Raw genomic sequence first — 12,041 nt, 5'->3', positions numbered from 1 at the left:
TGAAAAAAACATGAAGATAATTCAGCAATTGCTGACTGAGTTCAAGGAGAAGACTTTCCTTATCCTCAAATGAATATAACAATAGTTTTTACAGTATCTTTTGTACTATAGTGGGTATTACCAAAAATTTACTGCATTTATAAGATGTAAAATGAATGATCACCTACTATAAAGTAATATAGATCATTCTATAGCTGGACCTTGTTACAGTACTTTTTAGAGCATACCAACAAGAAAATTTCAGTGCTTGTTACTGTAGGGATACTTCTTCATTATGAAAAATGACATTTATGCATTTGTATGCCATTACACACAGTACTGTTAAATAAGCCTTTGCTCACATGCATGTTCTTGAATTTTGCGAACTGTAATGAATGAATGTGAGGCACTGCTACCAATCTATGACAGATTTTCTTTTCTCCTCAGCATACAGCTGTATTGCCTTTTGCTTTCCTGGAAATTTTTGCCACACCGCATCGTTATCCAACAAAGAAGAAGGGACTGATCCTATTAGGATTTGCCTCTTTTGTTTATATCACTTGGTAAGAATTGTGTAGTTTAAAACATGGGGTTTTCTTCAAGTGATCTGCTTTGGAAAACAAGGCTAAACTCTCTAATTAGATTAAGTTTTCTCACAGACACGTGGGACAAATAGCCTGTTTTGTGGATAAGTCACATAAACATTAGGTGAGACCCATAAAAACTTTTTCCAGACATAGGAGAGTAGCTTTCTTCAAACACAGTATAGCCCCCAAAGCTATACATGATAACTCCTGCTATTCTAAGTCCTCTTTAGAAAGACAACTAACTTGTCATAAAATCTGGGGTACTTAGAGTTTTTTCTATTAGGACAGCATTCTCCTCTCATTTCTACCAGGACTACCAAATTCATCTTTGCTTTTTGTCTTGCTTATTGTAAAAAGAGCAAATCTCAAAGGTCTGGGTGTCATAGGCCCCAAAGAAGAATAACACTTATTTTGATATTTGGCAGGGAAATCTGAGTGGATTTAGAAACTTGAGTTAGAAAGTGATACTCAGAGCCAGGTGCAGATGGACTGGAGTATCAAGGAGGCATCTGCTCCACTGTCAACTCCAACTGCACTGATGGAAACCCCTATGTTTCCAGTAATATACCATCATTTATCTCCAACCTCTTGATCCCACGTTCCATTTGCAGGGATTCTGAGAAAATAAACTATATCTAACTGGGCCTCTTATCTGTTCATAGCCCACCTCCTTTGTGTGTGACAAACCACTGGAGTTTGGTTTGCATCTGTTTCTGCTCAGTATCCAGGCTCTGGTGCCAGGGTCCCATCACAGGAGGCACAGACGGCTCTATGAAACCACGAGCAGCTGTCAGCATTTCAAACCACTCTGGGCATGCATTATGTTGAACCTCAGCTCGGGAATGTATCTGGGTAGTTTCAGGATGAACTGTGATATAAGACACTTCCCAGAGCCGTACTGGACATGGGGAGCATCTAGACCCTACAGTGGAAGATGTAGAATAACTGATAAACAGAGAAGAAATTTGTTCTCATGCAAAGGTTTCTGCAAAGTAGCTGGAACTACTATGACATTTAATCTTACCATTTTACCCACCAGTTCTTAGTCTCAGCTAGACACACTCCAACACTATCTACCTCAGTCCCACTGAATGAAAATCTGGAATAGAAAATAAATCACACAGATAAAACAATCTTGTGATTTGAAACTCATAATAATGGCTTTGGAAGCAATGAACTTTGCTACTACATTATATAACCAAATTAGGAACCATTTATCCTAATCCTGTCCAGAGCCTAATATGATTATGATCATGGCTTCCTAAATTCCATTTCTATGTTCTGGTTCACTCAGTTACTTAATGCTAGCTTCATTTTGCTTGTCTTCTGGCAGCGTTTGGCTTTTACTGTCTTTGAGATCAGACAACCCTCCAGGCAACTACTGTAGCCACGTGTGTCGTGCTTTCTCCTAAAGCCCCTCATGCCTAGCAATTTCACGGGAGATACTGTTAGTGCTGTGGCTTGAATTCTCATTGTAGAGTGAGAATCAACAGAAGGATCTGGCTGCTGAGAGGGAGAGAAATATATTGCCTTCCCAGGTCATTTTCAGTCAATCCTAACAGACGTCTTGCAGTAATCTTGGCTGCAAGGCAGTGAAAAATCGAGCAGTAGGTGATGTGGAGGAATGGTTAATTGAGAGCGGGCATGCTCTGATTGGGATGAGCAATCCCGTCTTCAGGGTAGAGGAAGGCATCTAGGCCAAGGCCAGCGAGCCTGCTGAAAGCGGCCTTATGTAGGCCAAGGCAAGCGAACCTGCTGAGGCCTGCTGAACGTGGCCGTATAGCGGCCTTGAGCACTACAAAAGAAGGTATTCRTGAAACTGGTAAACAAGTCTGGACGGAACTAGGTTCCATAAATGTCGATGGAGCACAGTCAGCAACTTTGCACCAATCATGTACCCGYTTTATAMGTATGGACGGAAACTGTAACCAATCATGTAACTATTGCTAGCGCATGCGTATTGCTTGTCGATATATATACTTTGTGTAAGCTCTAATAAAGGGAGAACGACCATACTCATATTGAGACTCATCGTTACTCCGGGGTGCCCTCCCTCACTCCAACAAGGTGACACCTTGCACCATGTACCTACCTCCAAGTGGGACTTCACTATAGCTTTGGATGTATGTAGTATTCAAAAATAAAAGCTCATTTTCAATCATGGGACATCAGGGCTAAAAGAACTGTTAGGAATGTTAGTTAATTCTTGCAAGGGAGGATACTGCATCTCCTGTTTGCACTAAGTAATGCCGTACTCCGGGAGTCATCACATTGAAAACAATGAAGCATATATAAATATTAGAACTGGCATTTTAAATCTTAAAAAGGAAGTAACAAAATCCTGCCCTTTTCCATATCAGTGGTAAAATCAATTTAAAAGTAAAGATCAGGAAAAAATAAATCTTAATCATCACAATTGTACAAGTGCTTTTGGAGAAAAGATCAAACTACCTTTGTAAGGGAATATAAATCATTATAGATTGCCCAGTGCATCTTTGCAAAACTAAAATACAAAAACCAAATCAAATTAAATCTAGAGACTAATGGCTCTCTTGTAATGTGTCCATATTCTACCTCTGCTATGAACCAAAATTTTTCTTTCACTGTATGCTCATTTTCAGTTCACAACCTTATAATTTCAAATTAACCACAATTTCAGAGAGCTCACATAACCCCAGTATTTTCTTCTCTCCTTTTTGGATCTTCCCATTTAATAACTCCTTAGGGATTTTTTTTTTCCTTCAGCTAGTCCAGAGCTCCCATTAACATTAATGGAGATGACGCACAAGTAACGACAGGACAGAATAGACCTCCCATTGCCTCCCGCTGGTTTATCACAGTATATTACCTCTCAGTGGTATCTATATGCTGTCCTAAATTCTATAGCAGTTTGGCAATACCCTTTCCTTCTCTAACCAGCGAAATAAGAGCTCACCTTTTCGGCCATTATTTTTTCTTTGTACTCTCTGATTTCTCGATTTTGTGATTTTCCTGCCGGTGGGGCAGCTTGTTTGTCACTTCTCTTTCTGAGGCATGACATGCACTATAAGGGGCAAGCAGGGTTCCCTTCAGAAAAAGTAAGGTTGTGTTCCCTTGTAAATGCTGGCAGTGGAGAGGAAGCTATGGAAAACTCCTCAGCTAAATTTATCAATCAAGAATTAAACCATTCGGAACCCTTTTGACCTGAAGGTTCTTTTTAGGGAAGTGCTGCCCAATGTTAAAAGAGCACATCCTCATAACAATCACCATAGACCTGCTCTATTTTGGTATTTTTTATATAATCAGTAACGAATATATATAATTATATATATATATTTATAGACTATATTTGTTTGTAAATTTTATATATAAAGAATATCTTTATATTCTTAAATCCAAGCATTTGCTGCTGGCCATTCTTATGAATTGTTAACCATGGAAATAATGTCAGCAAACCGACAGCCACTACAAGATTCATTCTGAGAGAAGAAAAAGGGAGAATGGGAGGGCCTAAGCAGAAGAAGAGAAGCCTTATAAAGTAGGCATAATTATCATTTTCTCTTTTATTCTTTCCCTCTTACAAATGATGCTTTGCAAATGGTTCTGAAACAAAAAGGCAAAGTAATTATATCTCTGCTACCTACCTGGAAGTGGTTCCTCCTCTCCTTCTACTTTTAGACTGAAGGAAAAGTTGCAAGGGAATTGCCCTTGCCCTCTCAGCTCCTGAATCATCTTTCCACTTCCTAAAACAGTGTGTGGACTGGTCAACAACGAGAGGATAGAGGCAGTCAGTGAGCAAAAGCACTTCTTTCTTCACCAACCCTTGTGATCTGGATTGAGACCCTATACTCCGTATACTGTTGGGATACTATATTCAGTATAGCTCAGTACAGATCCATATTTCTGAGCATTTTACTTTTTTACAGCTATTTTATTGCTATGCCACCAGGGTGGCAAGAGAACATTGTGTACATTTCAACCTGCATTGAAATCCATCTAATTTAACAGTGATTCAAGTGTGCTTCATAGAAAATAGTTCAAATGCCAAGGAGATGTACTGATAGCTGAGCTAATTTTCCCTGTATCGATATTGTTTTGATAACTTGACCCTTCTGGAGTTAGAAATCATGAAGTGGTTCTTCTAACTGAATGGTACCAACCAAAGGTCATTTTTCTCCTTGTCTAGGGTCCTGTGGATTTACTCTGTAACAGGAGAGTGGGTATATCCTGTCTTTGCGTTGTTCAGCCCAGCTGGGCTAGCAGCCTTTTTCGCTGGTAGCCTTGCCATCATTGTCTGTTTGTACAACTTTGGAGAGTTCCTCAACCGTATGATGTGGGGTCAGTTCATATTTTGTTTTTCACTTCTAATCACATGAAAAAAACGATCTAAAATGAACTCTTGTGATTGCCTAGGTAGGTGGGGAGAGGAGGTGGGCCCTTGTACACTGCAGGGGCATTTGGGTGTCTGATAAAAATTGCTAGGTCCAACAACAAAGAAATCAGAGCAAGAATCCCAACCCTACCAAATAAAGTGTGGGCTAGTTTTCTCTAACGTGGCTTGAGAAACATCTCTTACCAGTATAATCACTGGATTTTGAATTCCTTCTCAAACAATGGTCCACAGAAGCAAAATATCTGTGGCTAAAACTCTTATGCCCCATGCAGTGTTTAGTGAACTAGGGAATGGTACTGCATACTAACAATTTATAAGAAGGCAATGTATCCAGATGAGAGCATCTCAATAGCTCTGTAGTAAACAGCACTTTTGAGAACATCTCCCTTCTGCTTCTGTAGTGATATAATCAGTAAGGCTTTAAAGAAAATGAAAGTTGGCCTACTTGGACAAATATGCAATTAGAAAAAAAAATGAGTGGTTTAGGAGGAAAATTCACCAGCTGGAAGAGGAAAGAGAACTGATGAAGCTTTGGGGGTTTGGGGTGGTTGTCTTTTTTTTTTTCCTTCTGGTTTCCTCTCTCCTTTTTCATTCAAGATAAAGTTTTTGAGGATGAAAGTGTTTCTGTCAGGAAAATGTGTGTATTTTATTTAGGACAAATGTGTGAACATTTCCAATTTCTTAAACTAGATTTTTGATGAAAAGAAAAACCCTGCAAAAAACACCTCTGAAAATAAACAAGACAACCTCCCTCTGTTGTCAGGGAACATGTGATGCCTGATCTGTTTTGTGAAGTCTCACATGCCTGTCAAGCCAAAGTAGAGTGTCTATAGCTAGTCTCTCACCATTTGTACGCTGCTATCTAAAAGCAGCAGATTGACTTTCAAATGTGCTGAATAACCAGCGTCAGTACTTGATACCTTTGCAAATAAGATGCTCGCTCTACATACCCATGTTTGAAAATTTTGGCTATATTCTATTCTTGCATAAATAGAATATGTGATGAAGATTGCTGGTAACTGAAGAGAAATCTGTAGGCATTTTGCACTAACTCTGGTTTAAGAAGCATCTCCAAAAAAGCAAATACTACTAATAATATTTTTTGTTTCTTATATTTAATTACAGACCATGTCATCACCACTAAAAGAAAAAATAGGTCTTGTGTCAGATATCAGATCTTATACAATCTAGGTATCAGATTTTTTTTGTCATCAAGCAAGTATTAGTTATTCCAGGCCTAGAATATGCCTGATGCAACAACTGAAGATAATCAAAATAAAACTAATTTGATTCTCAAGGTGTTAATTGACTGAACAAAAGGTTGTGCCAAACAGAGATCAAATTAACTGCAAAAATTAGCTGCATTTTGAACTGCTGACTAAATATGTTCACCTAAGAAAGAGATGTTAATTCAAGAGATTCTAAGAAACTAGGGCAAACATCCAAATTTATCTTCTGTATTCCCAGAAAGGCTATAAAGCAGTCCCAGTTGTGATAGTATAAATGTAGCCTCAGAGATTACATATAAATGTACCATACCTTATGTCCTCCACTGATGTCTGATGTGCTCCTGTGATCCATGGAGGTCCCTGTGTGTGGTGGGTCTGTCCCTCCATTCATGTTTCATATTTTTCAAAAGAGCCACAAAATCATGGCCTTAACGATTACTTGGTGTTTTCATCCAAGCACTGGGCACTCATCCTAAATTGCCTGTGTAATCTCTTGTTACTTTAAATGTATTCTCAGCTCCTCATCTCCAGGATTGACAACTTTACCTAGATTTGCTGTACATTGATAAAAAGCTGCAGTCTGCATCCCAATAGCTGGCTGCTCTGTAGTATCTGAGTCTGCAGTTTGATAATACGAGGGCTTTGAGAGCAATAACATCTCAGTGAGTTCCTGCCCACTGCCCCCTACTCTTTCCTACTCTAGCACACGTCTTGTTTTTTGCAAGAAGGGTTGTTTTTAACTTGGATCTTTTTCCTGATCCATTTCCCAGCTGTGTCCACCCAAGAGAGCGGCAGGACTTCCTTAAGCTGGTATTGACAAGATCTCAATATTGCTGAAACACAACCAGAGGGAAACTACTCCAAATTATAGTGTGCCAGAGTCTTAATATATTCCTGACTGAGACAAATCTTATGTTCAGCACTGCCAGAGTAAAAACAGATGCAAATTGGATGAAGATGTGATTCCAACATACCTTTTTTCTTGCAGCAAAATGGCTCCATGTGCTTTTTTGTCCTACTCTTTTCCTGTCTCTCCTTCCCATAACAATAAAGGAACTGAAACAGTTAAAATACCCCTGCGGAAGAACAAAAAACAAAACAAAACAATCTGTGGTGGGAAAGGACAAGGTTCTTCACCTTTACTTAACATCCACCCCCCCCCCMCCACCACCACGGAAGTGATATGTGGAACATTATTTTGAGTTTTCACTGTGATTTGGTCTCCAGCTTGCAGAACAGTGATCTATGCACTGACCTTGCAGACCACTGCCAACCAAACCTAATGGCATTACGTTTCAAGTTGATATAATGCAAACAGCATGGTGACATCCTTCTGCCTGTGCCTGCAAGCCAGGCTGAGTCCCCAGCAGGCACAGGGACAGGCTCAGGTATGGTGCAACTATGCTGCCAGGGCACGAGGAGAGCATAAAGAGCCTAAGGAGCGACACGGCCTCGTAATGAGGTGGAGGGTGACAGTCACTCCCTTTGGATTCCTGCTCTGACCCTGAAAGCCACAATTTGAGCTACAGAATAATGTAATTGTCCACTGGCTTCCTACCGGCAAATCTAGAAACAACTTCTCTGATACTGCCTGTAACCGCTAAACAAATATGCCTGTCCTGCCAACATCTGCCGCAATGCTTGCATGCTGCATCCCTCCTGCAACCAGCCCCAACTGAGCTGCTCTGACCAGTCAGTTTTTGTCCCAAAGACAAAGGCTGCAGAGTAGGTACTTCTTTTTCCTTCCTTCTTCCCACTTGGAGCATGAAGACATGCTGAGCTTGTGTCCAGAGACATTAAGATAAGTTGTGGTTATTAGCAGATATAATAAGTGATCAACAAATAGTTTCACAAGTGTCAGAAACTTGGTTTCCTGTGGACTTGCATCTTGTGGCTGACTGTAAGCTTCAAATGAAGCTCTTCCCACAGTGTGCTCTGTTTCATAAGGGCTCTCTTCCATGTTTCTTTATAGCTTCAGGCCACTATCATTTTTCCTAAAATAAAAAGTACCAGCTATGTAAATACTTACTCCTTTCCACCCATAAATGTATAGTTAGCTCCAAATTATTCCAAAGTCCATGGATGGCAGCTTTCAGCTATGAACAAGTAATTTTTAAAGCTAAATATCCTGTGCTTCACAAAAAGATGTGGTATCATTTCTGAGAGCTGGAAATCCAGGCTGCCTAATATTATAACCTTGTTTTTCCTCTTCAGAGCAGCCAAGAGATGCCAGACCCTAAATGTGTTTTATTATTTATAGACAAACTATTTCATATAGTATTTGAGGTTTTAAAAATATATTATTTCTCATTTGCCTTCCCTCCACTTGCACAGTCGGATTCATGGTAACTAAGGCAACCCAGCTGCACAGGCTGAGTGGCACAGAAAATAGTATCAGTAATGACTTTTTTTGTTTTAAATCCCAAAGTTTCTACAGTACTAGACAATGCTGAGTAATACAGAAACTCCAAAGAGGATAATTGGAAACAATGGGCTGGTTCTTTTTCTGCCATAAATTTACCTCAGCTGAGAATTTGGCTGCAGGGTCTGAGTACCAAAGATGAATCACGAGATATCTTCTCTCATTCCTGATGGGCAGAAAACATCACATGGACAACTGATCTCATTTTATTTTGACCTGTCAAACAGGAGCCCTCAAAAAGAAGGCAAAACAGTTTCCCCTAGGATTTTGCTCCTGGTGAGGCAAGCAGATCCTCAGGAGAAATTCAGATCAAAGTTCTCCAAAGTAGAAAGAGCAACATTTCAGGTGAGGTTTCTTCTCTGGCACCAGTGTTTGAAGATGCAGTGGATTCATTTGTCTTTCATGTAGCAGGCCTGAAACATTTTCAGCAGCTGCTTCATTTCAGTACTTTGAAATGTATGTGAATAGGAGCTATATGTGATCCTTGTTGTCTTACTGACTAGCAACAACCAGCTACACTGCAAGAGATTTAAATGCTTACTAAGGGAAACGAGGCAAATCACATGTAAGATTTTACAGCCACAAGGCATCTGCCGAGTTCAAAGAAAACATTCCTCCCCAGGTGCTGGAACTGTCTTTTGAGAGAAACGGGGGCAAAAAGGAAGCTGGCCCAAGCAGGATGAGCCCAGATCAGTAGTGAGAAAAGGAGCAGCAGCTCCTGCCAGTCCCAGCAAAAGGATCCCCCAGACTTGCAGCTCCATCTTCCTCTGGAAGGGAAAGCTTTGGCCAGCAGTTGGCTGAGAAACACCAAGGGAAGCAATACCAGAATTAAACATATTTCCAAAGCAAGGGAAGCATTATGGTTTATTGCAAGGGATAAGCCAGTACACTGTGGTTCACGCACAGAGTTGTTCTCAGGAAAAAAAGAAACTTACAGAGGAGTAAATTCCTTGTGAAGACAAGGCCCAGGACATGGAGGGATGTCCTCTTCCAGATCATCTAGGAGCTCTTGAAGGCACTGCTGATGCAAATAGAGAAAATTATATGCAATTAAACATAGCCAAAGACATTGTATTCACCCAAAGCTAGGCTAAAGTTATACAGCAATCTTCTTTTTTACATATTTTCCCTCTTCTTTTTGAAGTACTTTTTTGTGAAATGTATTTTACATAAGTAAATGTTTTAGAAAATGTTTTAGAAACTGATTTTTCTCCCCCTAGGTTTTATTTCTGTACTTATCTGCTTGTGAAACCAAGCTCCCTTAATACCATATCGCCAGTGATTGGGAAACCCAGCCTACATGACAGCACATTAATCTGCGTAATACAAAGTAATATGATAATATAAGATTGAATTCTTGATGCTTTCATTTTATTTATCAGCTACTGAGTTGAGATTGCAGAAACCCAAGTGGCAAATCAATGAATGCAAAGGGTATTTGTGTGGGGTAAAAAGTCAGTCTATCATCATATCAGCACAGGCTTAGTTATGAATGGCAGTTTTTCCATGAACTTTAAAATGCTCATGTTCTGCAGGTAATTATCAATCTAGACACAGGTTCTACACTTCTTTATTACAGCCCTGTCACTTCTTTAGTGTCCTGGGGCATTTTAAATAGAGCAACCTATCTAGAAAATATTTTCATTTGTTCTGTCATGCCTTTAAGAACAAAGAATAGTCCAAGTTATATACATTTCTTTCAGTGAAGTAACGTTTATTTCTACAATTTCACTATATTGTCAGTGATGAATGGAACTCAAGCTCAGGAGGAAAAGAGTAGTATTTGAAAGCCCAGAGTGTGCAAACCAAACATTGTTTACTTTTGCCTTATCCATTCATCCTATTTGTGCCACAGACTTGTGATGGCATATTTATATCCTTCCTATTTGTCAGTCAAGTTGCAGATTACCACTGGGGCATAGGAATCTAGCTATTTAAAGAAAATATGCATCATCTGTTACATGCCCTACTGTGCTGACAAGTTTATCTGATGATCCACTGGAGGGAGACAYGATCAGCAGCTCTGGCAGCCCAGGCTTCCAGTTTCATCATTGGAGGCCAAACATACTAACAGATGCTTGCTAATAGGTTAGCCCTGGTATAATAGGCTTTTTTTCTACTTCTATCCTATATCTTAGAAATACCTATTTGTACTCATCAGCCTAAAATATTTCCAGGATCATTTAGGAAGGAGGGACTTCAAGGCCTATGTTGCATATCAGGCCAATTGCCGCATGCTATGTAGACTGGAAAATAAATAAAATACAGTGGTTACAGAGTTTCAGAGACTCCAAGGTCTACAGACAAGGAAAGCAGCTTTAGAAGAGGGTTCCCCACGAGTGGACAATTCTCAACAGGAAAGAGGAGAGGCTGAGGCAGTGTTTTAGATGGTAGGAATTCCTAATTACATATGGCTGGTGCCACCTCAGGGGCCAAAGGGCAGCCTATCTGATCTCTGGCTGCTGCTCCGGAAAGATGTCTTTAGTAGGTCCTGTGTCATCCTGGCCAGCCACATGAGGATGCTTCAGATATCTTAGTTGCAACATGCTGTGTGCAGGAATTAATATCTGATGCCTTTTCAGGTGAACTTTATTTTTTAAGCTTTTTATATGTTCTTATACCAACCAGGCTAGGCTCAGTCGTTGACAGATACTTTTTCCCACTAGCAAAGCACCATTATTCTCAATGGATTTGGCCCATGGTAGACTTCAAATCGTTCTTCAGAAATCAAATAACCCCCTGCTTGCTAGGTACATCCTAGGCACATTCAGCTTCTGCAGCACTTAGGCATTAACAGCTGGTTCGAGCTGTGCATTCATAGCTTGCTCCTTGCCCCAGGCAGACCCAATTCCCCAGGGATGCTCGCAGGCTGGGAACTGGTTCACATCTTCCTCCATAGCAGCATGCCTGATCTGAGAGAGGACTTCTACACTGTGCCTTTTTTTAAGCAATCTGTTCTCCTCTGCGTCTGAACAGGAGATTCAATAGTAATAATGGACTACAAGCGGAAAGGCAAGTGAAGCCTCCTCTTCAAGCCAAACAATCTCTCCATGAACACTAAAGCCATGAAGTAGAGGAAAATAAATGCAGCTGCGATAAATCCTTTCTCCAATGCATTGCAGCTTCTGGTGAAGCCATTATGTCATCAGGCATATGGAAAACTGGTGGAAAATATGAAATATTTGCCTCTTACATGATAACTCTGCAACTGCTATGAATAAGAAAATTGCATTCATTTGTTTACACAGATTTCTCATCTCTTGCACAATATACGTGAGGATGTGTCCGTGGTTAAAACTTGTCACTGGTAAAAGAACTCCCTCATGAGTTTGGCACCACTCTGTAAAAGACCTGTGAATGCAAGCCAGCTCTTGTTTGGATTGCCCTTCATCAAGTCTGGAAAAAATTAAGAAGAGGGATAATTTTAACACTGCTGTGACTTCCAAGCTAGA

General features: G+C 40.1%; 1 protein-coding gene across 1 annotated transcript in view; it reads left to right on the top strand.

Annotated features, from left to right (window-relative positions):
- ADTRP (androgen dependent TFPI regulating protein) overlaps nucleotides 1-11,609 on the top strand; it is a 31,944-nt gene extending 20,335 nt beyond the window's left edge. Inside the window, exons 4-6 of the mRNA XM_026064269.1 lie at nucleotides 427-542; nucleotides 4,732-4,883; nucleotides 11,566-11,609. Of these exons, the coding sequence (XP_025920054.1) occupies nucleotides 427-542; nucleotides 4,732-4,883; nucleotides 11,566-11,609 (312 nt within the window). The remainder of the gene's footprint in view (nucleotides 1-426; nucleotides 543-4,731; nucleotides 4,884-11,565) is intronic.
- The last annotated feature ends 432 nt before the right edge of the window (nucleotides 11,610-12,041 follow it).

The sequence above is a fragment of the Apteryx rowi genome, unplaced genomic scaffold, assembly GCF_003343035.1.
Source record: "Apteryx rowi isolate R43461 unplaced genomic scaffold, aptRow1 scaffold_212, whole genome shotgun sequence".
NCBI lineage: Eukaryota > Metazoa > Chordata > Aves > Apterygiformes > Apterygidae > Apteryx > Apteryx rowi.
This window is presented reverse-complemented; position numbering and strand designations above follow the sequence as displayed.